The sequence below is a fragment of the Neomonachus schauinslandi genome, chromosome 4 (assembly GCF_002201575.2).
Source record: "Neomonachus schauinslandi chromosome 4, ASM220157v2, whole genome shotgun sequence".
In the NCBI taxonomy this organism is placed as follows: Eukaryota; Metazoa; Chordata; class Mammalia; order Carnivora; family Phocidae; genus Neomonachus; species Neomonachus schauinslandi.
In genome coordinates, this window is record NC_058406.1 from 13,440,835 (window position 1) to 13,457,634 (window position 16,800).

Sequence of the window (16,800 nt, forward strand, 5' to 3'; positions counted from 1 at the left end):
CCTGCACTTGTGACACTGGTAGACATTCTCTCCGCAGTTGCCGCAGACCCCCGGGTTGGCGGGGACGGAAGCGCTGCAGCGCGGGCACTGCAGGGTCTCTGTGGAGGCCTGGTAGTTCTCATAGAAGTCCGCAAACTCAATCATCAGGTTGGAGGCCACAATGGGCAAGGGCAGGTCGATCTTCACCTCTGTCTGCCCGGGGGTCAGCTGAACCTTCTTGGCCTTGTGCCAGCGGGCCGGCCTAGAAGAGACAGCGGTAGCTAGAGCGGCAGACGGCCTGAAGGCCACTCATGTACCCCTCGGTGACTGCGGTCTGAGGAGACGAAGAACAAGACTGTCCCCCCCGTGCGTTCTCCTAAGGCAGTGAAGTAGTTCCTCTAAGAAGAGATGTGGCAAGTAATAGCAACCTAATTCAAAAAATATTCTCTATAGGGCGCCTGGGTGGCTCAGTTGGTTAAGCGACTGCCTTCGGCTCAGGTTGTGATCCCAGGGTCCTGGGATCGAGTCCTGCATCGGGCTCCTGGCTCGGCGGGGAGCCTGCTTCTCCCTCTGACCCTCTCCTCTCTCATGCTGTTTCTCTCTCGCTCGCTCTCTAATAAATAAATAAAATCTTTAAAAAAAAAAAATATTCTCTATAAAAAAGGATATAACACACAAGTGCTTTAAGGTGTTAGATAATTTTCCAGATTCTAGAAAAACAACGAAGTACATATCAAGGGAAGACATTACTCCAAAAGTATGCCACCCTGAAGCCTATAATCCTAAGATGTGCCATGTACCACGTGCCAAGTAGAGAGAGAAAAAGAAAAGGCACATAAGAATTTAGAATAATCATGTTAATTACAGGTAATATTTATTGGGCACTCACTATGTGCTAGGCTCTGTTCTCAGCACTTTACATACACTAAACTCATTCTAATCCTTAAAAAAAACACCCTGAGAGTGGGCTCATCTCCACTTTACAGTTAAAGAAACCAAAGCTGTAAAACTTCTCCCATGTCCAGAGACAGTAGGAGAGCTGGGGTGTGAACCCATGGTCTTGTAGCAGAGTTGGAGAGTTTCACCAGCTGCTGCGCTGAGTCTACACAACAGAAAATCCTCCTCCTCCACAAGGGAGTGGGTTATCCCAATGAGCAGCTTCTACTTGCAGATCACCAATGTGAACTGCTCCTCAAAGGAAGAAAACTTCCTGCAGACAGAGCAGACAGAGCTCCGTGTGCTGATGTGGTAAACTCTGGCTGTATTCTGCCCCTCAGAATAATATCAATACCTCTGCTCCGTGCAGAACAGCACCTTACTATTCAAGCAGCACCTCCCCACGTCCTCTGCCCAACAGCGATGCCTGAGATTTCAACAAGAGTGCTGTCTCTGGAAGTCAACCCTTTACCCCACGCCAATGCCTTCTCTGTCCCACATATGACGTGCCTCCATTCAGACACTGGGATACACGAGCTAGAAAGATCCATCACTAGCAGACATAGAGGGAAGGTGCCATGTAGAAATGGAAGGACCGTGCGCCAGAGAAGCTTCTTGATACTGCTGGCTCTGTGAGCAAACAGCATCTTAACCCAAGAAATGACAACTTCTTCCCAACACAGGTGTTATGTAAAACTAGAAGTGCCCTAATAAACATGGGTAGGAGGAGAAGCCTGAAGTCCCCTAACTCAGCTTCCCCTCCCAAGGCAGGCTGTTGAATTGCTTCCTTAGACCCCATGGGCTCCACCGGACAGGATTTTAAAAGAACCTTTGTCAATACCCTTAGGAACTGTGTTTCACTTTTGTCCCCAGTCTTGACTCCAGTGGGTAAGAGGACATACCAGGCCTCTAGAGACGTGCTACTTCACCCGATTCCAGCCATCAAAGCCAACAACTGGTGTTAAGCCCAAAAGCTGCCCCTCCCCAAATCTGAAGGGCCCGTACTTGTTTTTCAATTCCACAATGGCCTGCACGGTTCGGTTGTTGTAATAGAGGTTGATGGTCCGCACCATCTTTGTCCGTTTCAGGTCTCCAATTTTCACCGTCACTTTGCTGATGGTGTGGCTGCCGATGAGCTTCACAACCTGCTGTGTGGTGGTGTACCGCGTGTCCACTTTAATGGAAGACAGCTTGATATACTAAACACGGGAGTACACAGAACACTATCAGTTCAAGGCCACTGGCTCATCCTGCCTTCTTCAAAACTGATCACTGTAACCCACTCTTCATCCTTGGATGAAGTTTCCATTTAAGGTGGTTAAGTGTGGCAAGTAAGCATGCATACCACTGGTGACCGAACACCTAGGTGGCCACACTCAATCTCTGGAAACAAGAAACCCACTGGCCCTGCAAGCCTCACGATCACCCATGTTAAAGACGGCACTTACACAAAACGGCACCTCTGGATTATTACACACCAGGCAGGGGTCGCTCTCCAGGTAATAGCCATCAAATTCCACTAAGCCAGACAAGGTGCTAAGGAAGAAACCAGTATCAGCATAAGAAAATCTTCATCTTAGAAAGCAATCGAGCTTCACAAAGAAGCCACGAATGAGCCACGGCTCAATATTCCCTAAATCGAGCCCCACCCTAGTTAAGAACACAGGGGAAAAGTGAGAAATCCCAACAGGGCTTAGAAGTCACAGGAAGGGAATTTCAACCAATCAACCCTAGATGTTTCCTATTTCTGAGCTGTTCTGAGGTCAGAAAAATCCTAAAAACTGACAATAAAATCTGACTCCAAGAAAAGTCACAATTTATTGAATCACTGAATTGTATACTTAAAATAGGTGAATTCTGTGGTATATAAACTATACCTCAATGAACTTTAGAGGAAAAAAAAGAACAGTCACTATTAAACCAGGGAAGTAACAACTGCTTGCTTAACTAATAAATACTCTTTCAAAAGTTTTTTTTTTAATATAGCCATTTTCTGTAAACTTACCTTAACCTGATTTAGACTTGAGACACTTGAAAATTATAGACATTCTCAAATGACTGCTTACCAAAATCTAATTCAGCAGCTATATTTTGAGTACCCTGTGTGTGTAAGGCCCCAGTCACGAGGGAGGGGTTCAAAGACCAACTAGACAGAGGTGTATTGATTCTTATGTAAGAGTCAACCCATGTGGAGATAGCAACTGGGACTGTTGCTGGAGCTTCAAACGGAAAAAGCAGAACAAGCTCACTTGTAAATGTTGGAGTTGGGATGGTTGGTAAGAATATGGTTTTGGGTACGCAGAATCTCCACAGCCTTCTGTGAATATTCCTTCAACTGAAACAGAAGTCAATAAAAGACCACAGTTAAAGCCCAAGGGCAAGTCTTACTGGACTGCTATCCGATACTAACTGCTGTCTAGCTGATGCTGCCCAAGAAGCACCAGACTTCTCAGCCCCCACACAGTCATACGAAGCTGGGCCTAACTCCTACAGGTTTCCACAATCTTTGTGACAGCCATCTTTTCAGACCCTGTGGATGAAGAGAATTTTTATTCCCATGGAAAAGTCATGAAATGGTTATCCAATTGCAGACACTTCTGGGGATGTCATCAGGGCTGCCAGGAAAACGGGGACACCTTCTTTCCTAAAGCAACTTTAATGGGTTGCATTGTCCTCCCCACCTGTTCTCCTGCTCGCAAAGGCAAATTCAGCCTGTACTCATTTGCTAGTGTATGTTATCTGTGTGGTACACATGTTGGCTGTGCGTAACATACATCCAAAGAGATTGCACATGGGCACCACCTACGCGGGTTGGTCACGTTCTTAACTCAAGAGAAAAAAGGTCAAATACGGCAAGTTAGCCCCTCTGACCATACATCAATTGTTACCTTCTTCTCCGTTTGTGGGGTTTTCAAGGAGAAATATCCTAGTAGGTCCACAAACTGGGCAGCCTTACGACCGTAGGCTGGGAGTTCTGGCCATATGGACCACATCAGATCTAGCAGGAGTTCCTGTTGAGATTTGCTGGAGTTTCTGTAGATAAAGGACAGTTCACATTACCAAGAAGCAGAAAACCCTGAGGTCCCTTTTATTTATCAACAAGGCCCAGGTACTGCTTCTACAGATAGGTCTATCTCCCAAAAACTAGGGGTTAAGTTCAAATCATTTTGCACTCTTTCAACAGTAAATCCTAATAGGTATAGCTCAGTCCTTTCCTATCTTCAGAAGGTCGCCTAAAGAGTCAAGCCCGGTCACTTCACAAACTTCTAAACACAGCCCTCTCAGGCGAAAAGCGATCATCTCTTGCTTAAGACGTCAGTTTAATGGCTAAAAGCAGATAACCAGATGAAGACATCTGTAATAGTCAAGAGGATCCAGGCTGATGTAAATACTGACACTGTGACCGTGAGTGTGCAACACAAAGCAAGACAGAACTACATCAATCACTCGTCTCCTGGACCCATGCAGACCGTCAAAACGTAGCCGGGGACCCTACCTGTAGATATGCAGGGTCAGACAGTGGGCCTGCCAGCGCACCGAGGAAGAATTGGACTCTAACAGGAAGCAACGCAGGAACTGAACCAAGGTCTCCTTATCTGCAAATTTGTTCAGCTGGTTCACCAGAGCTGTGCACAGCTGGTCCTCCTGGCTGCCTGAGCTCTCACCTGCAAGACCAGGGAAGAACTGAGGACTGGAGAGCAGGAAGCGTGCTCTAGGGTCTCAGAGCCAGTGCTCCCAGATGAAGAGGGAGGGAATTCTGTCCACTTCTGAAAGTTTCTTCAACTAAATGGTTCTAATTTGAAAACAACTTTCACTGGTTTATTAGAGAACAAAGGCCAGCCCCATATGAGACACGTGATAATCATGCTACAAAAAAAGCACAGGATAAAGTGCCAACACAGACCTGACAGTGAGCACACACACAGCTACCCTGGAGGAGGCATTTCCTTTCAGAAGTTTGCTACCCAAAACAGCTAGCTGAATAATTAATCGGGAGAAGGTAAACCACCTCCACTACTCTTCACCCCTATCACCCGACCCAGGCATCCAAGGACCATGAAAAGCAATGAAGCAGGAAGGCTTTTGCCTTTCCAATAGTAAGGAGTCAGCTAAAACAGCTTCCATATGTAGAGCATTTAACAATTTACAAGGCACGTTTACAAGCATCATTTGATGCTGACAACCTCTCCACACGGCAAGTGTCATTTATTATTTCACAGAAAAACAAACTTGGCTTACTAAACTGTTGAGTGCACTTTGACCTTTCCTTGGTATGGGAAGCCACATATTCAAGGTGTAACTGACAATGAAACCAAAACTAGACACTGGAGGGCACCGGAGTTGTAGGTCCTAGATCAGAGTAAAAGCCCTTTCCGAAGAGCAGCATAAGCCACGTGATCCAAGAGAAATCAGAACACCTCGCCCTGGTCACCAAGACAAGAGAGTGACACTTACCCTCTTTCTCCTTTTCCTTTTCTTCTTTCTTGCTCTTCTTCGTGGACGACTTGGACTGCGTCGTGGCCTGTCCAGAGCCGGCCGCCACAGGCGCTGCGGACGAGGAGGCACTCGAGGAGCCGGCTGAGGCTGCCAGGGCGGCGAGGACTTTGCTGCCACACAGGGCACAGGACAGCAGCTGCAGCAGCACCGGGGACACCCCCTCGTCCACCAGGAAGCTGACTTGGAGGAGGAAGTACAGGACGGCTGCAGGCAGAGGAGACAGGGACGCAGCTCAGAGACAAATGCACTGGACGGACACGTCGCGGGAGCCGTGTCTGCACCTGGCCAGCACTGCCCCCTCCCCACCAGCTTGCATTCCCAGTCCTCTCTGCCAGATGCTGCCCAGAACTCCCGTCCTCTGCAGAAATGACCTGGTAAACATCCCAACAGCTACCTAAAGATCGGCTCCCAGCCCCCACTTCAACTAGGATGATTCTCTAGACTCCACAGGCTCCTCTTGTCTTTAGACTCCTACTCTGTGCCCCCATAGCACCCCACATTTTATCTATGACCCTTATCGCTCTTAAGGTTTGACTTGTCTTCTTAGCTAGACAAGAGTTCTATCTAGGTGCCTTGCTCAGAGCTTCATCTCTGGCATCCAGTTCAGCGCTTGGCACAGGGCAGGCCTCAATAAACAGCTCGCAAAGAGACGAACGAATGAACAACAGCCACCAGAAGTCGCTGCATTGCTTACAGTCGTCTTTGATGCAGAATTTCTGCCAGTTGATGGTTCGTTGGGCAGCAATCTCGGCACAAGCCTTCAGGTGCTCCATCTGAAATGGAAACCAATCGCCAGAACTGAGTAAGGCCACCAAGCAACCCGCACCTACCACCCTGCAGCCTTGAGGGGTCTGTACGAGGCTGCTGACCAGGTGCCCCGGTGAACCTGGGACCAAGGCCCACACACTGCAGCTCTTACTGAGCCTCCTCCGCTCAGCTCCCACCACACAAATGCCCTTCATTGGCAGGGGCCCTTCACACCACTCAGTAACACAGCAGGAAAGCTAGGCCATGATGGGAAACTACAACCCAGTTTACTCGCTTTTCTTTTCTTCCTCCCTTCCCAGTTTACTTCTTTTTTGTGAAAGCACAACAGTAAGGACACTAGTTTATAGGAATGTATAATACTGAAGACGTTCTCGTCTATAGGCTCCCATGCAATATATTGTTTGCTTCCCCGAAGTCCGAACAATTTATCTTCAGACACATCATTTCTTTAGTATTCAAGGACAAAAACCAGAGGTTGGCAAATTCCAGGTCGACCCTGTCCATATGAGCCAGTAACAGGTAAGAAGCCCAAGCCACTCCTCCCCATAATGGAGGAACCACTACCAGGTAGGAATGAGAATGGTGAGGGGGAAATCGCAGATCCTGAAGCCAACTACACTTCATATATAGCATTATGGATCCACCCTGAGCTCAACTGTGGCCAGGACGTTCTCTGAATATGTAAAAGCCCTGTACTCCTCCATCCTATTGCCTACCTGGCTGAGCCTCATCACATGCCCTCTCCCTGCCCCACCGACCCCCTCGCCCCTCGTACCAGGCTGATGAGTGTGTCATACTGCAAGGCAGAGCCTGAACTGGCTGTAACCACACTTGCCCGGAGGAATATCCCCTGTTCCTCCAGCAGCTTCTTGATCCCACGCACATGGGAGTCCAGAGTGTGCAAGTCCCGGAGCTGGCGGTACTTCTCCTTTGACCCACAGATGAAGAGCAGAAGTTTGCGGACTTGACGGCGCACAAACGGAGTTTGCTGGATCATCAGGTACTTGAGAGGAAAGGCAACACCAACAGTCAATGACTCAGGACCTGTGCCTGCAGCAGCTCCCCGGGTGTCATGAACCATTACTAAAATGGGTAAGAAACACACACCAAGCAATCTCCTCACAGCCAAGCTAGACTCCGGTGAATTCAGTACTCATTAAGGAGCCAGGAGAAAGCAAGCTGTCAAAGAGGGGAAAACAGCAATATTCCCGCTCCCCTCCTGGGAGTCCTTGGGAATCTACAGGGAAGCTGGCCTCCACTCCAGCCCACCCAGAATGAAATGGTCCAGAAAACAGATTCATAATCTTTCAGGTCAAAGAGGTGGGGAAGAGGCTGGGCTGTTCATCTATACAACCCGAAATGGTCATTTGGGGTTTGCTAACAGGTCATTCTTCCCAGAGTTAATCTCAAGCTTGCTGTGACAGCGTGACTACCACCCCTCGGCTGCCTCCAAACCCACCCCACCGCACACTGTACTGCAATGGCCGGCCCAGAAGTGTACGAACTACACTGCTTGTCTGCCGTCAGGGCCTGCCAACAGGGCATAAAAAGGGACACCAGAGGGTGCGAGGAAAAAATACCGGCTCCTTCCTGTCTGCTCTCCTGGCAGCAGCCCTTCGCTCCGGCAGCCTCCACCAGCTCTTCGGTTTGTTCAAGGACAAACCAGTACGCCTGGTTCTAACCATCAGCTTCTTTCCACACTTCCAGAATCAAGCACATCACACCCCCTCAGAGCTCCTGGGGTACCAGAGGCAGCAGCCCCTCCGCAGGCCGAGTCCTCTTCAGACACACGGCTGCTTGCGGCTGGGCCCGCACCTGCAGTCTCTGTTTCAACACTCCCTGTTTTTCTCTTTGGTTCTTCAATGGCCCTCCAAACAATTCCCTATATTAAAATCTCTCTGTAATTGAACTAGTATGTTTTCTGTTTTCCAGACGGAGTCCAAATTATTAAACTCGTCCCTTACCGTCATATGCGGAAAGAGTCAAACGCACAGAATGAGAAACTAAAGCCATGGCCTGTTGTGACATCCATCTTCCACGGCTTCACCACACAGTACACCCGGGGCAAGGCCCACCAGCGTGAGTGGCGCTGCTGGGGGAAACGCTCCCTGAGGGTGAGGACGGAAGGGGGCCATGGAGGCCGTCAGAGCCAGGGTGCCTGGGTGGCTCAGTCGGTTAAGCGCCTGCCTTCGGCTCAGGTCGTGATCCCAGGGTCCTGGCATCGAGCTCTGAGTCAGGCTCCCTGCTCAGCGGGAAGCCTGCTTCTCCCTCTCCCTCCCCCCACTCATACTTGCGCGCACATGCACGCTCTCTCAGATAAATAAAATCTTTTAAAGAATAGGAAAAAAGGCCATCACAGCTGAGGTGTCCTCTCCTTGAATGGCACATGGCCTGCGGCCTTCGCTTACCTCCGAGAGAAAGTAAAACCACGAATGATCAAAGACAGGAGGTGGGATTCGAGAGTTGGTGTCGGCAATCTTCTTGATTTGGTAAGGAAGCCTCAGGACCATCTCCGTCAGAAGCTGAGTATAGGCCTCAAACACATCAGCAGCATGACCCTGGGGGAAGAACATGTGTAAGGACCTGTGACGGACAGTTGTCCACAGCCACAATTAGGAAAAGGGCTAGTTTACTGCTCATTAGGCATAGCTTATATTGGAGCTGGTAAATGGTACCTTCAAAGCTGGAGTCATCACTGCCTGACAGCTTGGTTTAAACCCAGCAAGGCCCCAGGCTCCGATGGACACAGATCTCACTTGTCTTAAAAGTTCCCAAATTACACTCTGTGGGTTTTGACCCTGGACTGGCTGTATTCTGCTTACACAGAAATTAAACTTCTAATGGGAAAAACAGTGGTGGTGAAGGATTTCTGACTTCCTGTGAGAGATGCAGTCTATTTCCCCAGAACCAAAACCTTCTGGGATAATAGATATTTAAATAAACCAGGGTGGTGGCTCCTGGGTGGCTCAGTCAGTTGAGCAGCCAACTCTTAATTTCAGCTCGGGTCATGATCTCAGGGTCCTGGGACGGAGCCCCACTTTGGGCTCCGCACACAGAAGAAAGTCTGTTTGAAAATTCTCCCTCTTCCTCCGCCTCTCCCCTCACCCACATGCATGTGTGTCCGTGTGCACGCGTGCTCTCTTTCTCTCCCCACCTCTCTGAAACAAATAAATCTTTTAAAAAGAAAGAAAGAGACCAGGACGGCCAGATCACTTAATGCATATCCCACAGAGGAGGAGGAGCTGAGGGGTGTGAGGATGGTAGAAGCGGTAGCTGTCCTGCAGGCCGCATGGTCCCCCGGGAAGCGCCTGCAAGAATTTGGGGCACAACATGTCTCACGTATTCAATCACCGGTTACTCATCGGGTCTTTGCCAAGCAACTGGGGGTGCAAACAAGGGAAAGACTCCACATGTGTACACAGGATGCTCTGGGGACCCGGGGAAAAGCCATCTCTATCTGACCTGCTAGCAGGAAGTGCATGTTGGGGAGGGTTTTCCCAGGACCCAGTGTGTGAGCCGGGTCGTGAAGGACTAGGAATTAGCTTAGAGGGGAAGGAAGTAATGGCAGAGGGAGAGAAGTTCAGGACAGCAAGCAGGAAGGCAGTGTGCCACGTCTGGGGCAAGGCACAGGACGGGGGCTGCGTGCCGGGGTGCGGTCGTGACACAGCTAGAGAGCTAAGTATACAGCTGGGTCCTCAAAGAACTCTTTGGCCTAAAAGTTATAGAAAACCAGCAAAGGGTTAAGAAAAGAGAAGGACATGATGCGATTCACGTTTTGTGCCTGTTCTATCCCTGTTTCAGTCAAAGCAGCTGGGAGCGTGCAGCGAGGAACACACTGGTGCCGCCGCTCAGACGCAAACGTGCAGAAACAGCAGGGACGACAGACAGGGACAGGCCCCAGGGCACTTAGCACGGGGCTTGACTGCGTCAGGTCACCCAGTGCTCCCAACGACCCTACACAGCAGATCCTGTGTGGAGCCTCAGTTTCCAGGTGTGCAAACCGAGGCACACGAAAGCCGCACAGAACTTGTCCGAGCTTCACGGCTGGTAAGTGGGAATGCTTGTTCCTGACTCACCTGATCAGAGAGATTATCTTCTAAACTAGCTCCCTCAAGGGCCTCTGATGACAGCAGGGGGAGTATCTGACACACACACACACACACACACACACGGGGAGTCTCTGACACACACACACACACACACAACACACACACACACACAAGGACATGATCCACCTCTGACGTCACCCTGTGCCTGCTCACCTTTTTCTAAGGAGCTTAACATGAAAGGACAAACCAGTCTGATTTCATTCAGTTCTTCTGCTTACACGTTGTCAAGAGTCTGAACCCCAGCAGAAGGGTGGGAGAACTGGTTATTCACTAAACTGCACCGAGATCAAAGCCCCGCAAGGCACTCGGTCTGCCTCCTGCAGCTCCCTGCCCTTGGCTCCTTCAGCCCTACTCACAGAGGGCGAAGAGGATAGTGCTCTGGAGGAGGGCAGGAGCGGTCCTTCGTCCAGGGAAAGGCCTCACCTTCACATACTGGCGGAGGAAGAATGGGCTCATGTCCGGTGGGGATGAAGTCGTATGTGGTTTCAGCAACTGGCTGGTAGCCATGGGCTCCTCGTCGTTCTGCTGGCTCTTCCAATACTCCAGCAGGGATTTGAGCACATGCAGGCAGTAGTCCACGGCACCGGAGCTCAGCAGGGCCGAGGCTGTGGCGCTGGAGATGAGGGAAGACGACTGGGGGGAAACAAGGAGGAGGCCAGAAAGGCTTGTGAGACCGCCGGGGGCAGGAGTAGGAAACTCCCCGGCAGTAGGCTCGGGGTGGGCCATCGGGGGAGGGAGCTCATCTCTTGAGTTAGAGGTCCCCCAACTAACTCAAACACTCCCCCCAACTCTTTCCAACAATGGCATGGTAAGAACCAACCAACCCCAGCTCCCAGCTCCACTCGCCCACACACAGGTGTGAGACGCCAAGGGGGCAAGGACTGGATAACCTTTCTCCTGGGAGGGGCGGGTTTTCTTCTTCGCTGGGCAACTAGAAAAGAAGCCCATTTCAAGAACAAGAGCGAAAACTTTCCACTCTAAGCACTTTTTAGCAACCCCACCCTCCCGGTAGGGGCTCTCCCCACCAAACTAGCTTCTAAAGGAGATGGGGTAAGTGATCACATGAATAAAAAGCAGGAGAAAAGCCACTGTAAATAAAACCATTAGGAGAGCCTTGCAAATCCCAGCAAACCCCACAGCTCATAAGCTCATTAAGATTGGATGCAGTTCAGCCTCCATTCCTACCTTCTCTGCTTTGTGTTAATCTCCTTTCCACCACGCACACACTGCTTTCTCTCTGCTTTATTACCATACCTTATAGCAACACACAGTAGGGGAATCCTCTTAGCCACCCTGTGCCTTGCAGAACAGTCCCCTCCTTTCAATAATGGGAACTTCCAAACCCTGTAACCCCTCCAATGGAGGGATTGTTGGCGAAGATCAGGGCTTGGAAGGGATTCTGAAAAAGGTGGTGGCTCTGCTCTTCAAGAGGTGACAGCTTAGAATCTTTCTCCTCTAGAGTGACAACAGCCTATTCTAACTATCACCTCTGCCCTCAGCCCTAGCACCAACCAGACAATCCTCTTACCTTTCCCCACACCCATGTGCTCAAAGCAACAGTACCTCACAGATGGAAGACTTGGATCCGGATTTGGTCCGGGACATGAAGACACTCAGGAGTCTCATTACTACCAGATGGACTTCATTCAGGGCACTGCGCTCATTCTTCCTGGAGACGTCCTGTAGGCAGAAGCAGAGCCCAGAAGCCCACATTTACTTTAAGCTTGAGGAGTCCTCTCAACAAGGTTCCCTCCAGCCTATCAGCACTAACTGTTCCTCACGTGGAATCAGAGTCAAAACAGGCACCAACGCCTCCATGGACTACACCCGGATTACCTAGAGCCCGATGTGCTTAAAAGGCCGTGTTAAGATACAAACAACTAATTTATTGTTTTCAGCTTAGGGAGCTACAAAAGGTCCATAAGGACAGGGACTTGGTCTGTTCCTCATTTATGTCCAGATCCAACAGGAGTCCTGGGCCAAAGGAGGCACTGCCAACATTTTTGTTGAATCCACAGAACTGGAGCCCTCAGTGGGTGGTTATGCCCAAAACTAAGTGAAGTTCCTCTAAGAGAAGGATGACAAGCTGTAAACGGACCTCAGTCCCTGTTTCTCACATGGCAGGACTCTCCAATCTTACCTTTTTGTCCATGCCCAGTTCAGCAATTAGCTGAGAGAGCAGGTTATCCAGGGCCCCCTTGTCTTTCTCATCTTCTCCATCCAGATCTGTAGTGAGCATCAGGATGACCTGGAAGTCAACAGAGAGGTAAAACATGAGCTCCAGGACCCTAAAGACGACTCCAAACGCAGGGGGTTCAGAAGAAATCCCAATCTTCCTGACTGCCCTGTCAATCATAACTGCAATCCAGGAGAAGGTCCTACATCCCAAGGTATCCGAAGTTTAAGTGTCCAGAGTCAGAAGTGTCAATTTTTGGCATGTGCCACACTTGGCATCACAAAAAATGTTTTGCAAAGAGTTTGCAAAACGAATTGACTAAACTACATTATAACCTACCAAAGTGGCTTGACAGAGGACAGTGTGCTGTGCTCAAAAGTAAAGAACTTTCTGCCTAAGAGGAAGGCAGCTAGTGGGAGAACAGCTACCAGACGACATTCCAACACAGTGTTAATAAAGACTCACTACACACTACGAATCTCTGGGGCAGACATTTGCTCCTGGCTCTGTCAATAACTAGCTGGATGACTGCGGACATCTTTTTAAATTCTCTGACCCTTGGCCTTTTCATCTAGAGAGTTAAGGGCTATAACTTGCAGTTCAAAACTGCATTCCATTATTCTATGACCTAACACCAACAAAAGCCTAGAGCCTCTAGAAGAGAGATGTGAGCATGCAGAAGGATGGTCCAACCATAATGTGACAGACCCAGATGAACTGAGGGATACCTGCATGTACGGGATGGCCCGGACACCTCCAACATTTCGTAACTGGGGCAAGGTTTGCAGTAGTCTCTCCAACAGCATCAGACGGACCATGTGCAGTCTAAAAGGCCAAGGAAAATACATGAGATGTGAGCTAGTTCACAACCACTAACCAGCTGAATACAGTTCCTTCCTCCTGCCACCAAAGTAAACAAGGAGCCTACTGCTTAGAAACAATCCTACCATTAACAAAATGTTCAGAAATGCCTATTTGGTAACACCACCAACACAGAAGGAGCAATCTCGCTCTGTTAAAAGGAACAAACTAGTCCAAAATACAACCGATGGCCCTGAAAGCCTGCTATGGGAAAAGTTAATATTTCTCAATCAGCCCTAGTTCTCAGCAGCAAAATCAAACCTTTAGTAGTGCACTCTATGGCCTTTTCCAACACATGGCCACATTCTGCCTCCAGGCATTATCTTCTGGGATTCCTCCATATACAAAGTCTGCATCGTCTGGTTGCACAGTGACCCAGTCCTTTCTTTTTCTTGCTTCCCAGAAGGCCTGGCACTGCTTTACCCTCTCAACTCGCCTACCATTTTTCCTAGTGGAAAATTCAATCTCCACTCTACCCTTTCCACACTGGACCCGTGAGTTCTCCCGTATATTCAACTGGGCACTAACTAAGCCTTCCTCATCTGCAGATACACAGCTGGGCTTCCCTACTAAATGTGTGCCTCAAGATCTATAGTGAATATGCTGATTCAAGAGAGGACCAAAATGAAAATGAATTAATTAGGGTCCTGTTGACAATTTGGCTGGCAGTCTCACCTAACACAATCTTACACAGATGAAGAACACATTTGCTGAATCAATTAATGGCTTCACTCTCATAGTTCGTAAACTGTTCTTGCTTCATTTTACTTTATAGACTGTGTATAACAAACCACAAACCTACATATGCATAGAAAAGTAATTTTCCTGTATTACATATCCTAGGAGATATCCAGAATATTTTCAAAATATTAAAGTTTGAATCAAAGTATGGGGTCTTACTTGATCAATAAATGCCCATGATTCCAAAAGTAACTCAAAGGAATGAGCTAATAAGAGTCCTTCAGAATACGGTCACACATAAAAGCTCACACATACATCCAAAGAATAAAGCAAGCTGCGTGGGGACCACAAATGAGTAAGAATTGCTCAGGAATGTACAAGATACAGCAAAGAAAAGTAATAGGATGGTAGCAGTTCAAATTTAGCAGTTCACTTTATACTTTCAGGATAAAACACAGCAAGCTTTGAGATGGATGAAAATCTTCAGATTGGCAGAACATACTTGTGAATATATATGTATGAATGAAAAAGTCAACAAAATGAGCAAAGTCTGGACCCGGACCAAGATGTTGCCAGACTGTTGGCTTTTCAAACTCTTAGAATCTAACAAAAAAAGTAAACCCTATACCAAAAATTACAATTTCCTTTTCTTTAGTGACTTAAAGTAAAAACAAGTTAGTTATTATTATTATAATAAACAAGTCATTTAACAATTGCTCGATTAACTTATCCCTGAAAAAAAAAAAGTTTGCTTAAAACCACTTTAGGGGTGCCTGGGTGGCTCAGTCGGTTGTCTGCCTTTGGCTCGGGTCATGACCCCAGGGTCCTGGGATCGAGCCCCGCGTTGGGCTCCCTGCTCTGCGGAGAGCCTGCTTCTCCCTCTCCTCCCCACTCCTGCTCTCTCTCACTAGTTCTGTCGCTATCTCTCTCTCAAATAAATAAACAAAATCTTAAAAAAAAAAAAAAAAAAACTTTAGACTTCTATTACTAACATGGCTAGGTTACCTAAAATGGCCCTCCTAAAAACACTAAAAATCCTAAAAAGACAGAACATCATTTTAGAAGCAATGCTGTGTCTCAAGAAACGTGAAAGGATTGAAATCACATAGTATGTTCCCCAACCATAGTAAATTAAACTGTAAATTAGTAACAGAAAAATAATTAGAAAATCCCCAAAGGTTTGGAAATTTAGCAACACACTTCTAAATATCCTACAGGCCAAAGATGAAAATCAAAACAGAATTTAGAAAACATTCTGAACTGAAGAGCAATAAAAATATAACACATCAAAATATATGCCAAAGCAGACTTTAAAGCAAAGCACAGAGAGAAATATTTAGCTTCAAGTATGTATTTAATAAAATCAATGATTTAAGCTTCCATCTTCTTAAGCTAAAAAAAGAACAAAGAAATCTCAAAAGATAATATAAAAGCTTTTATTAAGCAGAGAAAGAAAATATTAACAGTGGAAATAAAACAGAAAGCAGACATAAAACAGAAAAATCAAAGCTAAAAGTCAGTTCCTTGTAAATAAAGTTGGTAACTCCAAGGAAAACCGACCTTTGAAAAAAGAACACACCCATAAGTTACCAACATTAAAAATGGAAAAAAGTACATCACTACAGACCCTTAAGACATTAAAAGCATGATTAAGAAAAAAAAAGGTCATGGGGGCTCCTGGGTGGCTCAGTTGATTTCGGCTTAGATCATGATCTCAGGTCGTGAGATCGATCTTCATATCTGGGCTCTGTGCTCAGCGCTCAGTGGAGAGTCTGCTTGAGATTCTGTCCCTCTCCCTCTGCCCCTCTCTCCTACCCATGCGTGTGCATGCACTTTCTCTCTAAAATAAATTTTAAAAAATCTTAAAAAAAAAAAAGATTATGAACTTTATGCCAATAAAGTCAACAACTTAAATAAAATGAAATTCCTTGAAAAGCACAACATACCAAAACTGACACAGGAAGAAACAAATAATTCTGTATCATTTAAAGAATGAACCTGTAATTTTAAATCTTCCTTTAAAGAAAGTCCAGACCCAGATGACTCCACTGCTGAATTTTTACAAGAATTTATAGATGAAATAGTATCAGTCTCACACGAACTCTTCTATTTTTTTCTTGCTTCCAAGAGTCGGACACTTAACCTACTGAGCCACCAGGTACCCCTGTATTTGTGATGTTTTCTGATGTCTGCTACTCAAATAGATCTTAAGAAGCCATAAATAATTAAGCACAGTGATTTTTTTTAAAGAAAAAAATATTACGAGATATGGAAAAGAAAACAAGATGGTTAAAACATGTATATAAGTAGAGTCCCAGGAAGAAAAATGACAGAAAATGAAGCCGAAGCAATATCTGAGGAGATTAACAGATGAGCATTTTCTAGAATAAAAGACACTAACCCAAACATTCAAGATTCCCAAAGACCACTAAGCAGAACAAATGTAAAGAAATCGATCCTGGGCGCCTGGGTGGCTCAGTCGGTTAAGTCACTGCCTTCGGCTCAGGTCATGATCTCGGGGTCCTGGGATCAAGCCCCACGTCTGGGTCTCTGCTCAGCGGGGAATCTGCTTCTCCCTCTCTCTCTGCACCCCCCAATTGTGCATGCACGCACACTCGCTCTCTCTCTCCCTCTCTCTCTCAAATAAATAAAATCTTAAGAGAAAAAAGAAATCCATCCTAACTGTATCCCAAAAAACAATGACAAAGATCTTATAAGCAGCAAGTAAGGACACTATTTTCAAAGAAGCAGTGGTTATGATAGCAGGTGACTTCTTACTGGCACAGTGGATAT

General features: G+C 47.2%; 1 protein-coding gene across 1 annotated transcript in view; it reads right to left on the reverse strand.

The window, feature by feature from the left end:
* The window catches only part of UBR4 (ubiquitin protein ligase E3 component n-recognin 4), a 131,357-nt gene that overhangs the window by 41,305 nt on the left and 73,252 nt on the right, over positions 1-16,800 (reverse strand). Inside the window, exons 61-74 of the mRNA XM_021684081.1 lie at positions 13,194-13,290; positions 12,430-12,537; positions 11,853-11,969; positions 10,713-10,922; positions 8,589-8,738; positions 6,956-7,183; positions 6,107-6,185; positions 5,371-5,616; positions 4,412-4,580; positions 3,804-3,948; positions 3,165-3,250; positions 2,364-2,451; positions 1,921-2,114; positions 2-241 (exon numbers count right to left, since the gene is read on the reverse strand). Coding sequence (XP_021539756.1) covers positions 2-241; positions 1,921-2,114; positions 2,364-2,451; positions 3,165-3,250; positions 3,804-3,948; positions 4,412-4,580; positions 5,371-5,616; positions 6,107-6,185; positions 6,956-7,183; positions 8,589-8,738; positions 10,713-10,922; positions 11,853-11,969; positions 12,430-12,537; positions 13,194-13,290 — 2,157 coding nt within the window. The remainder of the gene's footprint in view (position 1; positions 242-1,920; positions 2,115-2,363; positions 2,452-3,164; positions 3,251-3,803; positions 3,949-4,411; positions 4,581-5,370; positions 5,617-6,106; positions 6,186-6,955; positions 7,184-8,588; positions 8,739-10,712; positions 10,923-11,852; positions 11,970-12,429; positions 12,538-13,193; positions 13,291-16,800) is intronic.